This window comes from Pocillopora damicornis, chromosome 10 (assembly GCF_964200805.1).
Source record: "Pocillopora damicornis chromosome 10, jaPocDami1.2, whole genome shotgun sequence".
Classification (NCBI taxonomy): Eukaryota; Metazoa; Cnidaria; class Anthozoa; order Scleractinia; family Pocilloporidae; genus Pocillopora; species Pocillopora damicornis.
The window spans coordinates 13,263,111-13,286,891 of NC_142679.1; the positions used below are offsets into that span (position 1 = coordinate 13,263,111).

The window sequence follows — 23,781 nt, forward strand, 5'->3', positions numbered from 1 at the left end:
CCGTAAGCTCTTTCTCAAAAGTAGTGCTCGATTCTTAAAAGGTCGCACTACGGTAGTACCTCACCTTTCTTGTTACCACCTGTTTCCTCATAGGACGGATAGATTGCGTGACTGTATGCGTCCAGGCCTGGTACGCGTCGGTAAACTTCGTTTCTTTTCGTGCATTCTCGACACTCTCCGGAGAGTTCCATACGATAGCAATCCCCGTATGTAGAGCTGCCGACGTGGCGGGCATTTATTGAGAGGCCTGCGTCTGAATCAAACACTCTGCTCGCGAAACCTACTTTCGTGCAGTTGACTGCCCGTTCTATTTTAGGATCTTTTGACCACATGCGAGCAGGATGAACATTTTCAGACTAGCTGGAGATCTCTCACATCTTCTGGCCATTCTAGTGTTATTATGGAAAATATGGAAAACAAGATCGTGCGCCGGTAAGTTAAAGATATCCTTTCAGAAATTGAACTAAACATTTTTCCTGTCCTTTTTCACGATAAATTTCTTGAGGGACATTTATCAGAATATGGCTCAACAAAGGGGTTTGCGTTCGCTAATTTTGACTGCTTTTTAGTTCTATAGTGATGTAAGACGCCAAACCTCTGCAGTGAAACACTTGTCTACATGTTTGTTGTACCAAGGACTGTTGTCTAATTTTTGTACACGTGTAACAACGGTACGGTGGCTTGTGTTTCATTTTGAGGAGCGATCGTTATAACCAACGTCTATGGAAGCAAAGCTTTATTATTTCACTGATACAGCTCTGCTGGTCAGAGTAAATTTCTCTTTGATCTTTATTTCGAACACTGAATTAAGATCTCCACGTCCTCAATAAACCCTTTGTGCTACGCCTGACTGTTTTCGTGAATAGCAGTCTTGGGATCAAATATCATTTATCATCCGTGGAAAGGCTTCGTTGTCACTCAATCACTCACCAAGAATTTCAGCAGTTTTTCTGGACGATGTTCCACAAAGAGGGACTGTTATTAAACGTATCATGAAACAACTATCCATTTTATCAATTGTCTGAATGAGCCTTTGGCTTCAAATCTTCAATGAACGCCAAGTATTTCCCTTAACTTCTAAATGAATAATATTATACTGCAAAATAATTAGATGGTATTGGCAGTTTTTGTGTGTGTTGAAATCATACCCTTTATGAGCCAAAAGCTACCATTTATTTTTCCCTGAAACTAAAGATACCAGGGAATTATCCCCTGTAAATTAAAATTTTAGCTGATACAAAAATTTGTTTCTTTGTTACAATTTTCTCAAATGGAAAAAAAGTAGAGTAATTATTATCAATTTACTGTCAAGACAGTGAGTGAGAGAAACAGATGAGGTAGTATTTCTCAGAGCAGAGAATTCAACACGCTAATTTATTGCCAAGTATACGGATATTTCAAGAAAACTTTGGCTGTAAATATATTTTGATATTTGGAGAAAGTGTTTACCTCTGTAATTCTGGGTCGTCTAAGAACTAATAAGCTGATTTCCTCTTTTGACTGAATTGTGTACAAACATTTAAAAATTGGTAATTTCTAAGAAATTTATCTTTTTTTAAACTTTTTTGGGACCACTCAGTTGTAATTTGAAACATTTGACAGAACGTGTCAATAGATTTTTCCTTTTTTTCTATTATATTTGTAAAAATTACAGAATCATATCCACATCTCTTGAGAATAATTTAGATAATTGATAAATTTTAGAAATTTAGAGTTCATTACCTTGCTAGAAAATTAGTGTTGTGTGGTACAGTAATTCTCTTTCTGTAGAATTATAAGAGCAAGGGATTCTTTACAAATGTATTCTTGCCAATGAACTATGGTATCGTAACTAACATGGCAGAGGCTTGAATAAAAGCTGGTTACTGGCAGTTACCACTGCCTGAAGACCTTTTACTGGCATCTGTTTAGCATGCAAGGAGGCTCTTGTGCTGGCGTTTTGCCTCACTGCCCCTTTTTCTGGACACAGCTGATTAATACACCATCAGCAGCAGTTTATCGTAAAAGTTATTGAAATCCTAAGTGTAGTCCCTTTGCTGCTATGGAGATTTTGGATATTGGATGTTTCCATTAACACATACTTCTTGTATTAAACACCAAAATACTTTTTCCATCAAATGTTAACTTTTTTCCATTTTTTCAGGTTTGTCAGGCAAGAGTCAAATACTTTTTGCCTTAGTGTTCAGCACACGGTACCTTGATCTGGTTTTGACATTCATCTCAGTATATAACACTGTGATGAAGATCATCTATCTTGTGTGTTCGTTTGGTACTGTTTACCTGATGCTGGTCAAGTTTAAGGCAACATATGACTCCAACCACGACACGTTCAGGATCGAGTTCCTGCTTATTCCTGTGGCTGGTCTGGCTTGTTTAGTAAACCATGAGTTCTCAGTTCTGGAGGTAGATTAAGTCAAATAATAAGATAAACTAACAAATTTTGGTATTGTAGGATGTACATTGCCTTAAAGGCTTTTCACTTTGGCAGACCAAAGCCTTTATTCAATCAAATTCACTGACTTTAAAAGAGTAACTTGTCATGTTTGTTATAGACTTGCTCAGCTATCCACATGGAGAAGAGGTCTTCACATTTCACAAATGTCTTCTTGACTTAACACATCACCAGCAATGCCAAAAAAAAATTGAACTTATAAACTATATTTGTAGGTCATAATGATTAACTTTTACTACTCTAGCTATCTGCTTCATCTTTTATTTATTTTTTTAATTTTTTATTTTTTTTTATAGTTTTATTCATCTCCTTTTAGCTGGTTTGTTTTTATTAATATTTTGATTGTTTTGAGTATATTTTCTTTTTCATTTATTTAAATCTTTACTGTAATTACTGCAAGTAGACCTAGATTATAAATTAATAACTTAATTTATTGAAAGAATCATTTTAAATTAATGTAATGATGTTTAAAATCTCAGCTTGAAGGTAGCAGAAGAGCTGGATTTTGACAAAATGTCTAGACTTCCAAATTACATGTCCTTTTCAGTGCAAAGTAACTTTGGTAAAACACTTGTAGCTTTAGCCCTTTAAACCCTAAGAGTGACCAGCATCTAATTTCTCCTGACAGTAATACTGTTGAATGATTCATTAAGACCATGAGAATAACAGAAATGATCATCAACCTAGGAAGCTTTGATTGATAAACAAATTCTCCTTGTCAGCACCAAAGGAAATAAATAAATTAAGAGTATAGAGAATATAGTTACTGATGTCAGGGTGTTAAGGGTTAACTTTAGGCTCTGTCAGATGAGACATTACGATTTAAAACTAGTTACCTCTTACTTTAAATTTAAAATTAATAATTAAGAATAACTACAACAGTAATTCTTGAGAGAGAAAAGGGTAACAAAAAAAAACCCAAATCCAAACAGCTACACTTCCTCCCATTTCAAAACATGATTGAAGTTCAAGGAGTTTACAAAGCAAAATCATTCATGCATACATCCTTTGTTTTTTTAAAATTAATTTGGTATTTACATGTATTTGTTTGTTTCAGTACCAGCAATGGCAAAAATTACCACATCCCCCATTCCAAGTTGCTATCGAGGCAAGTTTTTTGACTTGTCTTAAAAATCAGTTTTTCCATTTTTGTTAACAACTAGTATCAAGTAACTGATAACATCGGAACGATGACTTTTTAACTATAACAATAATGACTGATAACATTTCAATAATCACCCATAAAATATTAACTAATCACATTCTAGTAGGGCCCTGCATCTATGAGATTCATGTGTAGTGTAAAAAAGAGTGTAAGAGTGCTTTTTCTGTGTGTTCAGTAGGTTATTAGGCTTACCAGCTGTTTTGCTTGGAAAAAGATTAAACCTAAAATCAGAGAAAGCTTATGAAGGAGCTCTAAGGCAAATAGATTTGCAAGATCTTCTGCAAAACTTGGAGTAATAGAGAAATGAAACTTTTTGTGAGATAAGAGTGTAATGCTTGTTCAATTGAAATAGGCTTATGATTAACACCATCAAATATAAAATCACAACTTGAGATGATGTTCAAAATTGGATTGGATTAAAACCTGCTGAAGACTGTAGGGAGTCCAAATGATTTTCTAGTGGCTGTCACATTGGATGACTCATGAAAAAGAAATTTCTTTCATGAAAGGAGGATGTGTGAGATGCTTGAGTTCAAGATCATGGGGTCCTACTGAATAACATTTGCACATAACCATCATTTAACAGAACATTCAATACAGTTTTAATAGTCACTGTAATTCCTTTTGTTTTTTAACATTTTGCTGTAAGGGCTAATCCTGGTTTGGTGATTCATGAATTTCAATAACTTTCACTAATAACGACTAAAGGACAATTGAAACTTTTTTCACAATCATTTAATATTTTCCACTTTTAATATCAGGTTCACTTGCAAATTTTTTGCATTTAACCCTTAAACTCCCTTGAGTGACCAAAACAGAATTTCTCCTTACATTATTAATACAGTATCAAACAGGCAAATGATTAGAATAAAGAGAGATATAAAATAGGGGATTATTAGTTGACCCAAAAGCAAGCTCTCCAAAGTAACATAATTAGAATTGTACAAATGATGGTAAGGAGAGTCACAAATGAGATCTTGGGAGAGAAAGGGTTAACTCAAAAAAAGAACGTTAATGGTTACTCAATCTGTTAGTTCATCTTCTGTATTTGTCTGGTGAAGGTAGGGCTGTTGTTGGTGATAGTAACTTCTTTGACTGGCAGCACAGGGAGATTTAAGCAGTAGAGTTGTATTCCAATGAAGTGGGATTATTTCACATAAACTTCAGAGGTGTTCTCTATTCAGGTTGTGAAAAACATCCAATTGCCATCAACAGGTGTACCTTAACCAGGAAAATAACACCAAAATAAAATGAACTACTGTGTACAAGTGTTTTTAGGGTGCTAGGGTAGATGAAACTATTTTATGTATAGTCATTACAAAGATGATTGAAACACTTATAACTGCCTTAGCTTGAAATCTTTGGGAAAGAATATATTTTCCCATTGTACTAAATTCGGCTAATTTTAGTCAGTGGTATAAATGCACAACACTCCTAGATTCCTAGTTTTGTCTTTATAATTATCACTTCATTTTCAGGAGTAGTCTTAATTTTTGTACTTGCTCATCACATTTGAATATTAAGGTTTTCACAGACAAAATGGAGGTTTAGGACAAGAAGAGGCTTTTTGGTGATAAGAAATGCCTCCTTAACAACAATTTCCTTTTCAACTGCTTTTCTTACACTATCATCAAAGGAACTATGTTGTAATTGTGATCTTATTGAAGCAGATTAACTCTCTCTGTAGATCTTGTGGACCTTCTCCATCTACTTGGAGTCAGTAGCCATCTTGCCCCAGTTGTTTATGATATCAAAGACTGGTGAAGCTGAGACCATCACCAGCCACTATTTGTTTGCACTTGGTGCCTACCGTGCTCTGTACATTGTCAATTGGATCTACCGATACTATTTTGAGGGATTCTATGACTTTATTGCCATTGTAGCTGGATGCGTACAAACAGCGCTTTACTGTGACTTCTTCTACTTGTATATTACCAAAGGTAAAGATGAGTATACCTTTTACCGAACTTGATCTTCAGCATTGTTGATCGTTTAAGTGTGAAGCACTCTTTTTTCAGCATTAAGAGTTCAACACATACTTTTTCAAGTTGGGAAGAGCAATACCTTTATATTTCACTTGGGAAATAACTTTTTCTATGCAGAAAGTGTCACTTGCATCAGCATCATTTCTGATTCGAACATCAAGATCATAAAAAAGGAAATGTTCACCAACCCTTCACAAGCCTTTGATTCTCAAACAAATTCTCCTCTTCATTACCATAGGAAATGTATAGAGAACAGTGTGGAGAATTAGCAAACTAATATACAGGTGTAAACGGTTAAACTGCAGAAAAACCAATCTGAGAACATTTGAAATCAAGAGATGTCCCCTACACCCCCTTCCTCTTAAATGTGTTGATTTACCTCTTCTACTTGTCTCTTTCCTTTAAGTGAGTGTCACAAAAAAAAAAGTTTCACGACAACTTAAGTTTGCAAAGAGAATGATTGTATGTTGATGATGATAGCATTTACTTGATTTTGCCACTTCTACACAAAGAAATATCCACACTTCCTTTATGCAGGAGACTTGGCAGATTGTATAAGAGACTGGGTGGTTTTTTTTTTGTTTTTCTGCAAGACTGTATTGTAATCAAGGGTAACTAGCATTTGTGAAGTAGTTGCGATGTATTTTTCCGTGATTGAGTTGACTAATAAGATAATAATCTTCTTTCATATCCACTTTGATGTTTTCTCAGAGATAACACATTCCTCTATCATATTTCCTCTTTTATAGTTCTTAAAGGGAAGTCTCTGAAGTTACCAGCGTAAAATGACAGGAAAGAGACCTTTGGTTCATCCGAGCAAGATGACAATTTGCTAGTAAACTTGCAGAAAACATATCACTGTAATTTTTAGTGTAACATTAATTAATTCCATGAGGTGTCCAAGCTGTTTTTTCATCTGAATATTTTTGTAGTTTCGTGGTTGGTGTTTGAAAACTGTGCAGTTGGAGTGTTTAACTTGAGCTAACAACTATTACGTGGAAAGTCTTTATTGCAGTTGTATGTTTAACTCCATTTTTTAGCAAGTGAATAAGTTGCTTTTCAGTGTAATCTTATAAAGAAATCAGAAATGATTAACTTAATCGAGAAAAACAAAGAAAGTATAGTTAACAACAAACACATTGCATAATCTTCATTTGGAATTATTTGCATGCTTACAGAGATTGCTATATCAAGCAGGTTTATGTCATAGAGGACAAATTTATTATTGCTTAAACCTTTAAGTATCATTATTAATTTTTTTTTCATCCATTTTCATTCCTTGCTGGTCTTGATAATTATTATGCAAACAGTAGTAAGAACCAGTAATTTGGAAACAATCCAATTAAGTTCTTGTGGAACTGGAACATTAAAGACAATTCAAGTTATTCTTTGCATGGAAGCCAATGCGGTCATACAAAGAAGAGCACTTTCATGTCATCCTAATCTGAGAGAATTTCAATCAGCCCAGGAAAATTTGGAGGACCACACCAACTAACTGTCTACATGTTTTCATTACAATTATCTTCTGTTGCAGAAATCCATGATAACACAGTTTTTCTCTTCCTTTATTAATTCAGGAATCACTTTATCTGAAAATAACTGTGTATTTAATTTAGTCGGTAGGGTTTGAGTTTAATTTTTTTTAGAGGGTCTTTTTAATACTATCAGTGTTAGATATTAATGTTCTATTAATATGTAATGCTAATAAATAACTTCAAGTGCTTTGGTCCTCCAATGTTTGATTGTCTTTCTTATAATTAAGCAATTTATTACATATAGATTTAAGTTAAAGTTCTTATTTTATGAATGATAAATAGACCTGTCTTACATTTCTGTCCACCAGTCCACTTCAGGGTTAATGGGCAGTTAAGATATCTTGGTCTTCATCAATCATGTAACCAAAATTAAACGTAGTGGAGATTATTGGGATAACAATCTTACATTCAATAGAAAAGTTTTCTGTGCAAATTTGTCACAACCTTGCCTTGCTTTATATTTACTGAGATACAGATGAACTAACTACTGGAGAAGCACACTAAAAAAATTTCACTAAATTTGCCCTTTAGATTCCATTGAGTATGGAAGAAATGTAATGTATAAGTCTTCTCAAGAGTGGATTTAAAGTGATGAGGGTGTATTTTGAGCCAGGTAGAGAAAAAGCCCATCAGATGGATTTCATTTATACCACCTAAACAATGCAGACTTGGAAGTTGGCAAGTGTTAGTGTAAAGTTGCATTTGAATGCTGCTTTACTGTGGTGAGAGCTTTCATCAAATGAAATAAAACTAGAAAAAGCATATTTTTATGCTCTTGGTGTATCTAACCATACCAAACCCAGAGAATTGTTCCCACGGAAATGAGGGTACGTTAAGACAAGCAATGACAAACCAACTAAATATGCATGTATCTGGATCCCCCTGCTTCCAGACACCACTCACCTCAACCTACTGAAAATAATGCCTTCTACCGCCGCAGAGAAAGAACTGGGAAGGGTCGTGTCCGAGAGTGAATTAAGGATTGTCAGGAATTTATCCATAAAATAAAGCTTTTTGAATAATGCTTTGTTTTCGCTACAGTTAAAGAGCTCAGGCTTACGTCTTATTCTCTTCCCCCACGTTTCTCTCTTAACCCTTTCCACCCTAACAACAGTATGCATACTTTCCAAGCTGTTCTTTAATAACTTCCTAAGATTCCGACATGGAGAATTTGTCTAACTGATCAAGAGCTTCCTTGGTCCGTGATCAGCTCCTTTATTCTCGTGACCTTAATGTGTGATTCAGGGGGTATGGTAAGGAGAAATTATATGTCAGTCACTGTTAGGGGTTAAAGGGTCAAGGCGCGCACTTCTTTTTCTCTCGCTTCTGAATGCGAAATACGTGCTTTGGACAGGCTTCAAGAATGGCGGACACCTAATAAGGCGTGGCAACTAAGCAATCTCCGAGAAGGGAGTCACTACATCACGGGCGACGAGCGGGGATAGAAAAAACGACCCAAATACGAGTGGTCAGCGGTGAAACAACTTTCATACTTCATATATAGACAGATCATTTGTAGTATCAGGAAACAATCGTGTTGTAAAGCCGAAGTGTTAACAGTTTACTTCGCTAAATAAAATGTTAAGCAATTCAAAAGTGTTGATTGTACATGTATCTTTTACTGCTTTAATAAACAATGAAGGCATCGGTGGCATCCGAAAGGTACCAAGAAGAATTAAATGTACGTTTTGTAGTTGCAGAAAACAATCGTGTTGTAAAGCCGAAATGTTACCAAGTTACACTTCGCTACTTAAAAAGTTAAGCAATTTTCCTCAAGCTTTAACTGGAACAATACTTTTAATGCTCTATTAACCAACGGAGGCATCGGGAAAGGCATTGGTGACACCGGGAAAGGCATCAAGAAGAATGATATTCACGTTATGTAACTTGTTGTGTGACGAAAAAAACGTATCTTGACTTGTTCAAAGCATTAATCACAGTTGGCTTCCTTTTCACTTGAATTTTGTATCCACAGCCTAAGATGAGAAATTTAAAATTTCTATCAGCTGAAGTTCTTTTACTGCATATTATATCTATTCAATCGCCCCCAATTCACGTGGAAAAAAGGCAAGTAGGAAAACACTGAGCTTCGAGAAACAGCCATGTTAAGGCTAATGTATTTACCATTCCTTAAATATTTACAATCAAGACCACTCGTTTAGGAGACCTTTTCTCAAAAGATCCACACGCGCAAATAATGCTGTTTTCCGTTCGAAATGTTTTTCTTCCTATTCAATTGAACAACTGACTTAGCGTTTAAGCCGAGAAAAAAATCACAAAGTTTGAATTCTGGGATGTTATCCACTGTTGGCTCCATCAAGTTACGATTCTGCACCATTGACGCTCGTGAAAATCTATCTTTCCCTCGAAATATCCAAAACAATAATTGCCTTCAACTGAAAAGCCATTGAGATGTTCTTTCAAAAAGTCGATCTCTAAATCTCTTAACATTGTTGGCTTTTGGTCTTCATCCATGGCAAAATCTTCCAGGAAAAGCAAACTACAGTACGAAAACCAAGTTCCTGCCAAATTTGATTGACATTTTTGACAACCGGAAATCATGATACTTTTTTTTTGTCACGCACGTCACGCAGCTAGCTACAAACCATATATATAATTATTCTTGGTGCCTTTCCAAATGCCACTGACTCCCTCTCCGAAGCCTCCATTGTTTATTAAAGCAGTAAAAGATATGAGTTCAATCAACACTTTTGAAAAATTGCTTAAACTGTGAAGTAAACTGTTAACATTTCGGCTTTACAACACGATTGTCTCTGGAACAACAAGTTATATGTCTCTATATGAAGTATAAAAGCTGTTTCACCGCTGACCGCTCATATTTGGGTCGTTTTTTCTATCCCCGCTCGTCGCCCGTGATGTAGTAACTCCCCTCCGAGAAACTCCTCTAGACAGTTGAGTCACGAGACATATCTAGTTTCGATGGTTAACCGTTTCGATACGCTTTCACTTTTCACGATGATCCCTTCCTCATATTTTTGACGGAATACTACCTCATTCCAAATGACATTTTCCCTGAAAAACATCGACGATGCAGGATTTGGGCTTCGGGAAGGCTCGAAGTTGGAGAGTTTTCTTAACCGGAAATCAGTTGCCGACCATCTCGAAACCAACAACGAGTTAGTGAACGTTTGGGGAAGCTGTGGTCATGTCTTTGTCGCTACTAACGCTGGCCGAAACTTGCACGCTTTTGAATCCATTCCTCGAGCTAAGTGGACGCCGGAGAGTGAAAGTCTTCTTTTACAAGGTTAGGGGGTTGAAAAGTTCTTTGTTGACAACGCGTGGTATTATGCCATAATGGGATGTGGCAATGTCATTTTCATTTGAAGTATTCGTTCGAAGTTGTGTATTTTATAAGGCCACCTTGGGTCCTGTACGTTAATTTTGACGCCAGGGACGTGTTGTATTTCTTCCGATCGTGAAACTGGAGAGGAATGAAACATTTTCTTTTCTTTATTTTGAAACAATTTCAAATGAACTCTTTAAATTCTCCTCCATCCAAGAAAAATACGACAGAGAACCCAACAAAACTTTCGTTAGGGGTGTATGAGCTACCTCTCGGAGTCAGGGCGGGTCACTTCTCTGACATGTCAACTTGCCAACAGCCAGCTCACTGACACCATCAGTAAACTTGCTGACAGTCATCTTTGGTCAACTTGCTGACATACATAATTTTAACTTTGTTTTCAAAGGGAACATAAACAGTGCTTTAAGCCAAAAAATGGTAACAAAAATTATTGTTGGCAAGTTGATTAGTGGTGTCAGAGAGTTGACTAAAGGTGTTGGCGAGTTGAGTTATGGTGTCAGCATGTTGGTTGTCAGGGTGATGACATGTCAGCAAAGTGACCAGTAACCTTGGAGTCTTATCAGGGGAATGTTTCCAATGATTAACAGTTCTCCACCCAAATAGAAAATGTGTTTTATAGACCTGTAGCTAAGAATTTTATGTGTAATTGTATGGAAAAGGTGACACAAACTGTCATTGAGAGTGTCCCATCATTTTTATCTCATCATGCAAAGTTGATAAGTAGTTAATTAGGAGCAACACCAAATCATACCTATTTGTTGCAAAGTGGTTTTGTATTTTTGCATGCAAATTTCAGCACAAAGAATATACATGCAGATAGTTACCATGATTGCAACCACTATGTGCATACATGTGGGTTTTTCAATCCCTATACTCTCCTCCAGACCACTCAGTTGGGCTTACTGCAGTCCCAATTTGCACCTCTATTAAATTTTTCTGGAAGTGGATCTTGGATCGTTTGAGGGAGGATCAGGAGCTCTTTTCCCAAACAGCAGTTGATAATTTAGCCCAGGCTTACTGTGCCACACAATCCCTTCCCCCTTCCAGGAGAGAGCATAATGCTATAGGGTCACTATAAATGAGCCATGTTGGGGTTCCAGTCTGAAAAAACCACTGGTTTGAAAAACAAAACCAAGGACAAGTTTGAATCCAAAGACATAAAGACCTATCCACTTTACCAGTTAAACCTCAGGAGTGACCAGCATTTAATTTCTCCTCACAATAATACTGCTGAATCCTAGTCCCTCTTAATTGAATTATTTATGTTAAAGAAAATTTTTTTTTTATTATTTTATTTGATAGACCAAGAATCTCCCATCATAAGTGTGCTGTCTAGCAATGAAATTCCATCCCTTATATTTATCATTCACCAAAACAGCATCACAGAATGTTGGGAATTCACTCAGTCAAATTACAAATGGATGAAGAAGAATGAATTTCAATTGAGTAACACGAAGGGAGTCGAGATATTTCAAGTTGTACTTCATCCTCTCGTAAACTCTTTCTTCTGGTGTGAAAGGCGATCTGTCTCTGCATCAAATTTAATCAGCTGTTGTGTCTGTGTGAGACAGGTGATCATTTCTGAGAGGCTTGGGAACAATACTGTTGTGTCTGTCGGCCCATTGGAGGCTATTCTTCATGGATGTCCTCCTATGTCACTTCATGTCATTAGCCGAAGTGTTTGCCTTGTTTCTGATTTTCCAGAGGAATTGAGATGTTTTGTACTCTTCTGGACATTTGTTCAGAGGTCCTTAAAGGTTTGTTAACTAAGCTTATCTATCAATAGACAGATAAACATTTTTCTTAAGTGTGGGACACAGAAAAAATCTGAGTTCCTCTTAAGGATTTAAAGCCTGTTGGCTCTAGTTTGTAGGCTTAAGCTCTATGTATTAAGCCGATCCTTAACACCAACATCTAATTTCTCCATGAGGTATCATTGCCCAATCAAATATTTAGGTCATGAAAATAAAAGAAATGATCACCAACCAAAAAACTCCTGATTGTTTAACAAATTCTCCTTGTACCATAGACAACTTGTAGAGAACACTATGGAGAATTCACATACTGGTGTTATTGAAATCATACTAATATTGTGTTTTTTTTATGGTAGATTTACATATGGAATTATGGTTTTGTTGGAGATGTAGATAAATTTGACTTTAAGGCAATAGTTGCAGAATTACTTTGCCCATGGACCTCAAGCACAAAGAATAACTTACATCATCTGGTTGCAGTCACATCTCATCCTACAACAAATGAACTTCTCGTAATTGACAGTGGTTTGGAGTTATTACTTGTCAAGCTTCAAGACAATGATCCAGTTGTAACTTCCCTTGTTAGACTCCAAACAGATTCTTTGTTTTTTCATAGTGACAAAATTTTACATCTCTTTGCTTTTGGTCTCATTGTCGGTGTTGTGTGGTTTTCTGGTAAACTTTCACTTTATGATGTTGGTTGTGGAGCTGAAATATGTGCACTTGAAGACTTGAAAGGACAGAAAGTCCATGTTTGGAAATGCTCTCACTTGGTTAATTCCATTGGATTTTGGTCAGTCAATGGAATTTGGAAGCTTCAATCTGGAACAGTACTTGAAATTGCAGATTGCATCAAGTCCTCTGTTAATTCATCACAATGTGCAAATGGAGAAAATAATTCCTTTGTGACTCAACAAGAGTCAAATGAATCTTTATGCAGTAATGATCCAAGCAAAAGTTTCTTCATAGCAGATGATTCATTGCTAAAAACTGAATTGGACACTTCATCAGAAAATTTTTTGATTCCTGAAATAGCGAAAGATCAACAGAAATGTGAGAGATCATCAGTTGGTTCTGGACAATCTAAGCACATTGGTGAAGAAGGTTTTTCTGGTCCTCTTTTTGCAGTGAGTCATTTGACTAAGTGGAACTTAACCCACAGGGCAGCCAAGCTGGCACTGGACTCAATTGTTTGCTCAGGAATCCTTTCAGGTTCTCCTGTGGCATTTAGTGAGATCCCTGAAGCTTTTCTCCATTTGTTGGTCAGTTCCCATTCTCAGGGCCCTGCAATTGCTCTTCTGTTGCTCTGGGAGCATCCTGTACACAGAGAATTTGTTCTGCTAGAACTTGAACAATACATGAATGATCTAGGCATGGACAAAAGTCAGCCAAAAAAGACACTTTTGAATGAGTTGTTGCATCCATATATGAGTGAATTTCTCCTACTCAATAAACAGTGTAAGTCGGTAAATGACCCCAGTGTCATGGAAATAATGCAGTCACCCACCCTACCCACAAACTCTGTTACACAGGAGATCTTCAGCTTGTTGGAGACATTTGACAGCAGTCCTCTTGAAATGGTGCCACTTGAAAGGCTTAGCACATTAAGTCGTCAGCATTCACACAAGGTTCTTGAGCATGTGGCAGATTATTTGAAGATTGATTTTGAGGAGGATGAATTCACAGAAAGTCAGTGGCAGCAACGATGGAGAAAAATATACAGGTTTGTAACAGTCATATACAATAGAAATCTTTCTTACTGTTAGCAATGATCTTTAACACAACAACACCAAGACTTCAAAGCCAGCTCTTCTAGTGAATGACAACGGGCATATGTACTAGTACCTCCCTAAACATTTTTTCGTTTTTTTTTCAATTGCCTCCATGACGTACTCAATACATTAAAAGTTAGAGAGTAGCAGTCAAACCTATAGGACTGAAGATGTAAATTACACTGACCTCTAAAACTCAAAACAAGTTAAAAATTGGAAAAAATATAAATCCATTTGTGTTGGTACAGGACTTCTCAGAAGAGTTGGAAGTTAAGGGGTTGATTAGGTGGATTTTCTTCACATTCACACATTCACTTAAACATTTGACCCTAAGAGTGATAGAAATCTAATTTCTCCTTTCAATACCAGCCCTGAATCCCATTTTAATGCCACTAGAATAAGGGAAATGATCACCAACTTAAGAAGCTCTTGATTGTTAAATGAATTCTCCATGTCAGCACTATAGGAAATCTATAGATTATTATGGAGAATAAGCTGATTGATGTTAGGATGAGAAGGGTTAATGACACATTTTGTATTAATCTTACCAGGATGTCACCCCTAAGCAATATTTTGTCAAATTTTCCCGCAAATTTTTTTTAGTGTAAATGTAAGACAACGTGTACAAAATGGATCATTCTGTTGTTTTTAATATGAGGAGTCTGGAGTAGACAGACAGTAGAATGACTTCTAGAAATGTCTCTTTTAGAATTGACTGGAGAAGCGGTAGATGGCAGAGAAGTAAATTAGCTCTCAAGGACCCATATAATGCGATGTTGAACATTCTTCTACGGATGTTTTATGAGTCAAAATCTAATTGGTTGGTGAAATCAGTGGAGAAAGGAATTGGGACAATACGGATGGAAGAATCAGATGACAGATCAGAGGTTTGAAATTTTCATAAGGGTTTATTATTGTGTCTTCTTGAACTGGTATCAGGCCCATTGATAATTATAATCGTTATAGCATTATAGCCATGCAATCAAGGTCTGAGAATTTCTTTGCTGTGTTTTTTCATTTCAATTTAATTTTTCAGTTAGTTTAACAAACATTTGTGGTTGTTGTTGTTTTTTTTTATGTTTCTTTTTTGTGACTTCAATTTTCTAAAGGAAAGTAAATCTATAACTCTATAGAAATGGGGGGGGGGGGGGGGGTGGGGAGCTTGAAATGAGCTGTCATTCAATTTCAGTTTATTTTTTAAGACCAAGTACAGAGTATAGCAACTCTAAATGCAATCCTACAGGACTGCAACATCAAGGGCAATCCAAGAAGACAACAATGCTAAATGCAATCCTAAAATACTGCACTGAATTGACAATTTCTCTAAACATCAAAACACCAAACTACTGTAGATCTACATCACGCCTATTTTTGTGAATTATGTTCCGGTTTACCTTGGTCCTATTTTAACTATTAACACTTTCTTTTTGCTGTTTTCTAGGAGTTTGTCACCCAGTCTGTGTTGGAGTGTCTTCCTGTTTTAAGTATGAGGCACACCAATGCCAAGTCAGTTTTGGCACACTCTCAGCTGTGTTACTCAGCTGGGCAAGAGATACAAGCTCTGCATTTACTTCTAAGTCACCAAATGTGGAAAGAAGCCATTGACTTTATTTCTTATTGTGGAGAGGGTAGTGAAAATCCAATGTTACTTTTTATCATGTTGATAAAGGGCCTTCAGAGCAGGAAGGCACCTAGTAAGATGCTAATAGATGCCCTCAATTTAAAGCCCAAGGACTTGAGCACTGATGAGATTTTGGCAGTACTGAAGGATCAAGCCATTGAAACTAAGGAACCTTTTGCAAAGGGTGTAGGACGGACAACTGTGGGTGAAATGAGGCCTTTTCTTGATGCCCTCTTTTCCTATGAGTTGTGAAACCATAGTTTTCCATATAAGATATCAAACTTAGCAAAATATCACAGATATTGCATTAATGTTTCAGCCTTTTCACTCCCAAAATCTCCTTTAGTTTGTCATTCTCCTTCCTGTTTGTCATACAACTCCTATGAAGTGAGTTTAGAGAGTCTGGTCTTGGATCAACTAATAATCCCCTAATTGACATTTTTCTTTATTCTCATTACTTGTCTGCTTGATATTCTATTTATATTGTAATGAGAAAATTATGTCTTGATCACTCATGGGAGTTTAAGGATAAAGGGTTGATTAAGAGGTAACCAGCATGTAATTTGCTCAATTTAATCCAACCCAGTGCTGCAAATAGACAAACTTGTAAGTGTAAGAGTATTGTTTTGATATAACACCAAATTCCCTTATCTGATTAACAAGGAAATGTGTAGCCACAAGGAGGGAGAATTTAGTGTCAGATCTTAGAGATAAAAGGACTGGTCTTAGACCATTATTACTCCTCCCTTTGCTGTTTTTAGACTTGAGTCATACGCTTTCGTAGGGGTTTTGTGTAAATGTTGGCTGTTATTCATCTCTGGAAAATTGTTTCAAAGTCAAATTTTTGAATTGTTTGTCCATTTTATTTCCTGGATGTGCTCTGACTCATATGACTTGGATGACTTATAAAACTTACCAGATGATTTGAACGTCATCAGATATGAAACTAGCTAAATATACTAAATGAAGAACAAGAGTATTTGAATTTTTGAAAAATTATTATTTTCATAAAACATGTTATAATGTTACAAGTTTATATTTATATAATTTAATGTTACATACTTGAGATTTTGATAAGGAATGAGAATAAATGGACTTCTATTCTACCATTTAACTTTTTTTTTCCCTTTTTTTTTTTTTTTTCGTTTTATACATATGTAAGATTACATTTAAAACCCCTTTCTTTTGTCAAGCGATTTTTCCGTTCGATGTGAATCATGCAAAGATTTTTGTAGAGGTTATGCGGTTTAGCTAGACGTAAAACTAAAAAACGGGCGAATTGTAATACATTGCTTTGATTTGACCACCAGGAAATTCGATATTCCTTTAGTCTCTTCGGTTTTCAAGTTTCTCCTTAACCGATGTTAACAGACTGACATGCTAGAAAAAAAACTTTAAACTACGTACCGCTAAAAGGTAAATATGTTAAAAACGTCAGTGTTACAAAATGTAGTTAGTTCATGTAACTAAATATGCAAACGAAATATACATATATTTATGTATGCGCACGCTCATTGGATTTCTGTGAAATGCGTGAAAGATGTTCTTAGTCTTTCGAGTGTCAAATGCGTGTTTAGTCTTTTACCCAGACTTCCCACTGTCAAACTGAGTGTGACGATTGTTTCTGATCGCTACATGGAAAAGTTCTTTATGTTACATATTATCCGCCCTCGTCTGGTACATGATTGGTTCCGTGAGACGACGATTGCGTCGCTCGCCTTCAGTAAGTCTGATAGCCCGTGTTCGTGAGCGGAATTGCTTACTTGGCGAGCCACTCTTACTTTCTTCGCTCGGAAATGTGTTGCTTTGCTCGTCATCACCCTCATTGCGATCTTCCGCTAGATTCGAATCTTGAAGATGAAGTGAGAAAAGATCTGTGCCTACTACAGGGGCAGACATCTTGCGATATCCAAGCTTACGAACATCTGTGGAGCAGGTAATCGCGGCGTTCAGCGCGTCCGGAAACTTGTCGCCGACGCTTGTCATTGGCGGACACATTGTCGCTATCTGTGCAAAAGGCAGGATTTGCTTCATTCTATAACGATCAAGGCTGCAATCTTCTCTAGTTTTCAGTGGTAGGCTTTCAAATTCAGGCACGAGTTTGGCCAGTTTCTCGTCAAAGCTGTTACTTTTCCGAATGGCTTTGTTCGTGGGCCGTGGAGCCCTGTTGTCATGTTGGAATCGCCTTTGAATACTCCCCACCAGCTCCCTGGGTGCGCGCGCTTTACTCCAGGTGAAGACCTCGTCGTCCCCATTTCCACTCGGTTCATGCTCATGCGCGTCTTGTATTTGGCTTACATCCTGGTGATCCTCCTCTTCCATATAAGGCTTGGAGGTTAATTCCTTATAAGAAGAGGATAAATAATCAAACGCAACACAAAATCAGGTTCAGAGTATAAGGCAATTTTCGTTGAGAAATGAAGGACTGTAGGTTGCAATGTGTTTGATCTATACATATAGATCTTGGCGTTTAGACATCTAAAGAGAATGAAACCGCTCCATGATCCTTTTCGATGGTGGAAACGAAAGAGACGGCTGAAGTTGAGTTGAACGAAATGTCAAGCTTTAACCATTTTACTCTTAACGACGTGTAAATTATTTAGACTCTTCCCCGAAGTCATTTCTTTTTCGCGTAGGATAAAATTAATTGATCGCTTTAACCCTTTGCCCCTTAGAGTGACTAGCATCTAATTTCTCCTTACAATATCCCCCCTGAATCAAACATTTAGGTCATGAGGACAAAGGAAATGATCACTAACTAAAGAAGTGATTGTTAAACAAATTCTCCTTGTCAGCACCTTCGGAATGTATAGAGAACAGTATGGAGATTATGCATACCGATATCAGGATGTAAAGGGTTAAAAGGAAGAAATGAGCTGATCATTGACTTTCACACAGCAGCATACAGGTTCAAAACCTATTGAGTTCCTAGTCTGCTTTTAGGCTTCTTTCGTGCAACCCAAAGTTACTTGTACTATTTCGTGGATAATGTCTGCATTTCATATAGGAAATGTATACAGCACACACTACTTAATATCATTAAAATCTCTACGGCTCGTAAACATTCTAGTCATAATACCTTTTTCGCCAACTCTGTCTCCAAAGTAGAGATCCTCTCCCTCAATTCCTCATTATCTGCTTTCTCTTTATTCAACATTGTCTTCACAGAAACAAGCTCATCTTTGGTTTCGTCGTATTTCTTCTCAAACTGTCGTACATATTCGGTCTGCTGTCTGAGACTCAATTCTTTAGACTCCAATGCTTTTTTATGTCGCTGGTTGATTTCTTCCACCTCTTTCCTAATCTGGTCTACCTCTATGGCGGAATCTGTCGCGGATTTAGAGAAAAAATCGCGTTCCTCTCTATAAATTTTGGCACTATCTTCAACCTCTTTGCAGTTTTGTCTTAGTTCTACCAAAACACGTTCTTTATGGTTGAGTTTGATTCTAAGGTCAGAAATCTCATCGTGCATCCGCGAGCACTCGCTATGCACGGTTTTCTGGTTTTTCAGCATTTCTTCTTTCTCGGCTACTATTAAATCAAATCGAGCCTTCAGAGCTTCTGTCCACCGTTGTACCTCGTTAAGATCGTTCTCTTTATCCTGCAGCTCACATCTAAACTTTGCATTCTCGAACTGCACTTCGCGCAGTTTCATTTTCAGTGTTTCGCATATCTTCATCTCCTCTGTCTGAGATCGTAGTTGTTGCGACAACTTGTTTGTCTCCTTCCGTTCAATAGCGTAATCTTGGTTGACTTTACTCAATTGCTTCAATACTTCATCTTCTCGCTTTCCAAATTCATCCAGTTGCTTTCTCAGCGTTTCATTTTCCTCGTGCGCTGTTAGCAACTTCATTTGAAGCTGGATGATAAACTGATTTGTTCGCCCCTCACGTTGGACCGCCTCGAACCGCTGCAGGAGATTCTCGCCCGTCTTGTTAGCAGTCGATTGAGCCTCGTTGGCCAAAGCGTCCTCAGTGGCCGAGACCTGTTTTTCCAAACAGTTTATTCTGCGTTGCAACCGGTTTTGTTCCATGAAGGCCTCCTCGAGCTTTTTCTTAAGTTCATTGTTGTCTTTAAGGACCTGATCGTGACGTAAAGTTAATTCGTGTAATTCCTTGGTAAGAATCTTGGAGTAATTACTGAGGATATCTACGTCCAGAAAGGTAGATCCGCCACCTGTCAAGGACAGAACTAATATCAGTTCCATCCCCGAATATGAGGAATCATAGCCCAAGAAAAATTCTCTTAACCCTTCAACTTCCATAAGTGACCAAGAAAAGATTTCTCCTTACCAAATCAACATATTATCAAACAGACAAGCGATGAGAATAAAGAAAAATATCAGTCAGGGGATTATTAATTGATTCAATAGCAAATCCTCAGAACTAACATCATAAGAATTGTATGGCAGACAGTAAGGAGAATTACTGATGAGATCTTAGGAGTGAAAGGGTTAATCGGATAAACCTTTTGGGTTACACCCACTAAAGGAATAGAGACGCCAACCACAGTTACGAAAATTTGCGTCATATCCTCTAATTTGTGTCATTTTGTTTGTGCTTCTGGGACATTCGTTTTCATTGTTGTTAGTTGAGCTTTTTTTTCTTTTGTAGTCGTAAGTAATATTAATTATTTTTATTTTCAGCAAAATATTTATAATCGCTTGAGCTGTAGTTTCGTTATTTCCTTATTCCGGTCACTTTGCTTTTGTACATAATTTCCGAGTTTGTCACCTATTGTGTTTAACCCTTTAACCCCTTAGAGTGACTAGCATCAAAATTCTCCTTACAATATCGCCACTGAATCACACATTAATGTCATGAGAATAAAGGAAATGATCACCAACTAAAGAAACTCTTGATTATTGGCTTTTTTTACCGCCTTCACCGAAACATCGAACTAGTACAATGTTATAACCAAAGTTGGAGGTTAATGCCTAAACGCTCTTCCCTTTGAAATTTTGGAATTATTCAAAACGAGTTGATTGAAATATCAAAACTTTTGCATGTAGTAACTCCTTTAATACACGACGCTCAAAAAATAAAAAATAGTAGTTGTCTGCGAGCGCGAGTAATCACTGAATGGACTGGATAAGATTTTAAACATACCCGAAAAAAGACCACCTGTAGAGTTTCGACAAAGAGGATCATCTTTTTTTGAGAGAGCCCACTAGGGAACATTTCTATTCAAGAGATATTAATAAGAGTTTTGTTTCTTCTAGCCATAGTCTTAACTTCGCTTAACACATCAAAGAGTAACGAGACGAAATAGATCTATTCAACATGACCGCCATAACAGACGTACTATTTTTTCTTTCGTAACACGAACGAAATAATGTGTCATGTCCAGCTTATAAAGAACACAAAATAAATTAGATTCTAAACTTACCACTGATGATATGGCTCTTAACATCTGACAAGATGGGATTGTCACCTGTGTAAATAAGGATTTGATTGACCGTGATCAGATCTATGGCAAGAAATAAAGTGTTTTTGTATCATGTTTTGGTGTGTGTGTGTGTCTTGTTATTTATTTAATCATTTATAGTTTATCCATTCATCTATTCATCTATTTATTCATTTATTTTAAGAAAACAGTTAGCAAAATAGCATTTTAACGAGTTCTTATCTAAAGTTATTTTATTTCTCCACTTCAACACTTTCGATATGGAAATTACGTCGAAGATTCTACTCTGATCATTTTAAATTCGAGAAGTTTCAAGCTATTCATATTTTTTATTCATAAAGGCTAAGGAAGTCTAGGTCAAACTGATTGGGGAAGTGAAACTCGTTGGTCGTCGGTTTATGCTCGTCGTAGTTCGCAGCTAGTTGGAATTTCATGTTGTTGTTTTGCGGAGCCGGAAACTGTCCGAGAATGAACAAAATTTGAATGTAAATGTTATCAAAATCCGAGTTTTCTGAATTTACATTGGAAAACTATCAAATGGCAAACGTTCCTATGTTTCAACAATCAGCTCGTCTCTGATTTAGGAAACTTCCTGTTTGGTGATTATGACGTTAACACAATTAAAATGGTTCTATCTTCAGCTTATATCGCTGGATTATTCGCTGAAAATTTAAACCTTTGAATTTCCTTTTTACGGCATGTTTGCTAAACCTGACGTTTGAATCGATTAGGCAACCCCTATTAAGTGATATTGTCATGTCCGCATTCAAGAGGTCCACCAGTGATTTCTTTACGCGACCAGATCGTTCGGGCTTTATTTACAACATAAAAGTGATTGGAGAGATAGTAAAAACCAGTTTGGTCGTTTATATCTCTAATGCAACAAAACTACTTACTTTTTGTTGCACTTTCCCCTGTCACCATTTCATACAGGCTTGGATTGAGAATCTGCAAGGCGTCTATAAAGTGGCAAAATGCCTTCTGTCCCTTCATTTCTAGAATATCTAAGAACCTGCCAGCCTTTGACTCGCTCGTCTTCTCGGCTTGAATCAACTCAAAGTCTGCCTTGTCAAAGGAAGATTTGCTGATTAGGTAGTCGAACAGAAACGTTCGATCCATCTGAAGATGTTGTATGATATGCAAGCGATGTTTTGTCAAAATCTCTGCGGACGTTTCTTCTAGTTCCATCGTAAGATGCCAATATTCGGTTCTCAGTAAATGGTTATGAGGTGAATACTACTCACGATTGATGGATCACTCTCACTAAGGCGATGGTAAGCAGCAGAACCGCACAGATCGTAACTTTTGCACTTGAAAATGAAATCACGCCTGGGTGCTGATCGTGCTTCTATACGTATGGATTTGTATGTCTGATGCGCGACTTTCGTTCAATATACATTGCCCAATCAGAGAATTCACTTTCACTGAAACACAATATGTGAAGAGGAGCGAATCATTTTAATGAACGAACATATGATCAATGAAGCAAAGAAAATATAAAAAAAGGCTTGTAAATGAACCAAACAATGGTATCGAAACGATACGTTTCGCATCATGGAATTCATATGAAATGTTTCACACTGTGCAATTTAGTCTGTTTATTTATAAATTTGTTCATTTGCGATATTTAGACAAGCCAGCCCAGTTGAGCGTTACAGCTGGTTTAAGTTGGGACCGATATTAACAATAACATAGTGAGACCACCACACCGGGAACCGCAACTGTTTGTAAGAAGTGTGTGCCTTGACTTCCTATGATAATTTATCGCAAATTTTTGTTATGCCTCGTCTCTAATAGGCCACATTCAGATCATAAAGCGTAACAAAAGTGATTCTAAAAAGCTTTCGATCTTTTACCATGTTTTATTTTTTTAGGGGAGTCGACGAAAAAATTTTTACTTGAAAAAATACGAGATAGCTTATCATAATTATACAGAAGCAAAGTGCGCGTATCAAGTGCAAAAATAAATTATTTAAACCCTGCAAGTGGCATCTTGCGATCAGTCAAAACAACAGCATACGATGAAAACAATAATATACAATGATACCTTCACATCTTTAAGGCACAAGAAAGTTGAAAGTCCGGCTAAACAGTTCAAGGAATTGTTCAGTCTGGTTTGTTACTTCTTTGCACTGAATTAACCCTCTTCAGCATTGAATTACCTGAAAACTGCATACATCTTAACCAATCAGAACTGAGTAATTTTTTCATGTATCTTATTAAAGGTGAAAAACGTGCACATGGACTCAAATTGCTGGTGCAATACGTTTTCAAACGCATGATTTTTAAAACGAGTCGATGTAAGGTAATTTCGAAACTGAGCATGTGATTCGCAAAAATTCTCGCCATCTTGTTATCTGTAGCTCAGTTGAAAGGCATCCGACAACGGAATCAAATCTAGTTGAGATTCCATTCCAGACGGCGGACTCTGATTTTTTATAAGAATCTTTCGACTTTGCCAAGTGGAATCACAGGTCGCCAATATTTGAATGTTCATCACTTGCTCCCGGCTGATGTATTACTGATGTTAAAACCTAACGTATGGAAAATTTGGTAAACTTGGTCTCAGTTTATAGTGAAGAAAATACAAAATAAACGCCATTTTGCAAATAATTTTGTTCTGTTATCTGATTGAGGTGATCTGAACTGGTTTCTTCGTCTGTCCGACTCACGAAAAATTGAAATTTTTTAAAATATCTTTAACATCTTTGTTTACTTTAAGACCTCTGAAAGCTCCGTATTCCTTGTGTGTCACTGCTTTTCAAT

General features: G+C 36.8%; 3 protein-coding genes across 4 annotated transcripts; 2 read left to right on the top strand and 1 right to left on the bottom strand.

Annotated features, from left to right (window-relative positions):
* Positions 1–129: 129 nt before the first annotated feature.
* On the top strand, positions 130–7,901 carry LOC113676903 (ER lumen protein-retaining receptor 2). 2 transcript variants are annotated; one of them, XM_089184210.1, is made up of 5 exons: positions 170–432; positions 2,144–2,403; positions 3,510–3,560; positions 5,305–5,557; positions 6,352–7,901. In XM_089184210.1, the coding sequence occupies exons 1-5, from the start codon at positions 342–344 to the stop codon at positions 6,384–6,386; spliced, it is 690 nt and encodes a 229-aa protein (XP_089040336.1). In that variant the 5' UTR covers positions 170–341; the 3' UTR covers positions 6,387–7,901. The 2 variants fall into 2 exon arrangements, with proteins under 2 accessions (XP_027049439.2, XP_089040336.1); XM_027193638.2 differs by lacking the exon at positions 3,510–3,560 and having other exon boundaries at positions 130–432.
* Positions 7,902–10,019: 2,118 nt separating this feature from the next.
* On the top strand, positions 10,020–16,723 carry LOC113676909 (uncharacterized). The gene is made up of 5 exons (XM_027193647.2): positions 10,020–10,402; positions 11,765–12,219; positions 12,573–13,939; positions 14,698–14,875; positions 15,430–16,723. The coding sequence occupies exons 1-5, from the start codon at positions 10,159–10,161 to the stop codon at positions 15,859–15,861; spliced, it is 2,676 nt and encodes an 891-aa protein (XP_027049448.2). The 5' UTR covers positions 10,020–10,158; the 3' UTR covers positions 15,862–16,723.
* On the bottom strand, positions 16,589–23,718 carry LOC149039007 (uncharacterized). The gene is made up of 4 exons (XM_089184211.1): positions 21,912–23,718; positions 20,998–21,042; positions 18,689–19,785; positions 16,589–17,952 (listed from the first exon to the last, which is right to left on the bottom strand). Exons 1-4 carry the CDS (start codon positions 22,201–22,203, stop codon positions 17,263–17,265), a joined length of 2,124 nt encoding a protein of 707 aa, XP_089040337.1. The 5' UTR covers positions 22,204–23,718; the 3' UTR covers positions 16,589–17,262.
* Between the last annotated feature and the right edge of the window lie 63 nt (positions 23,719–23,781).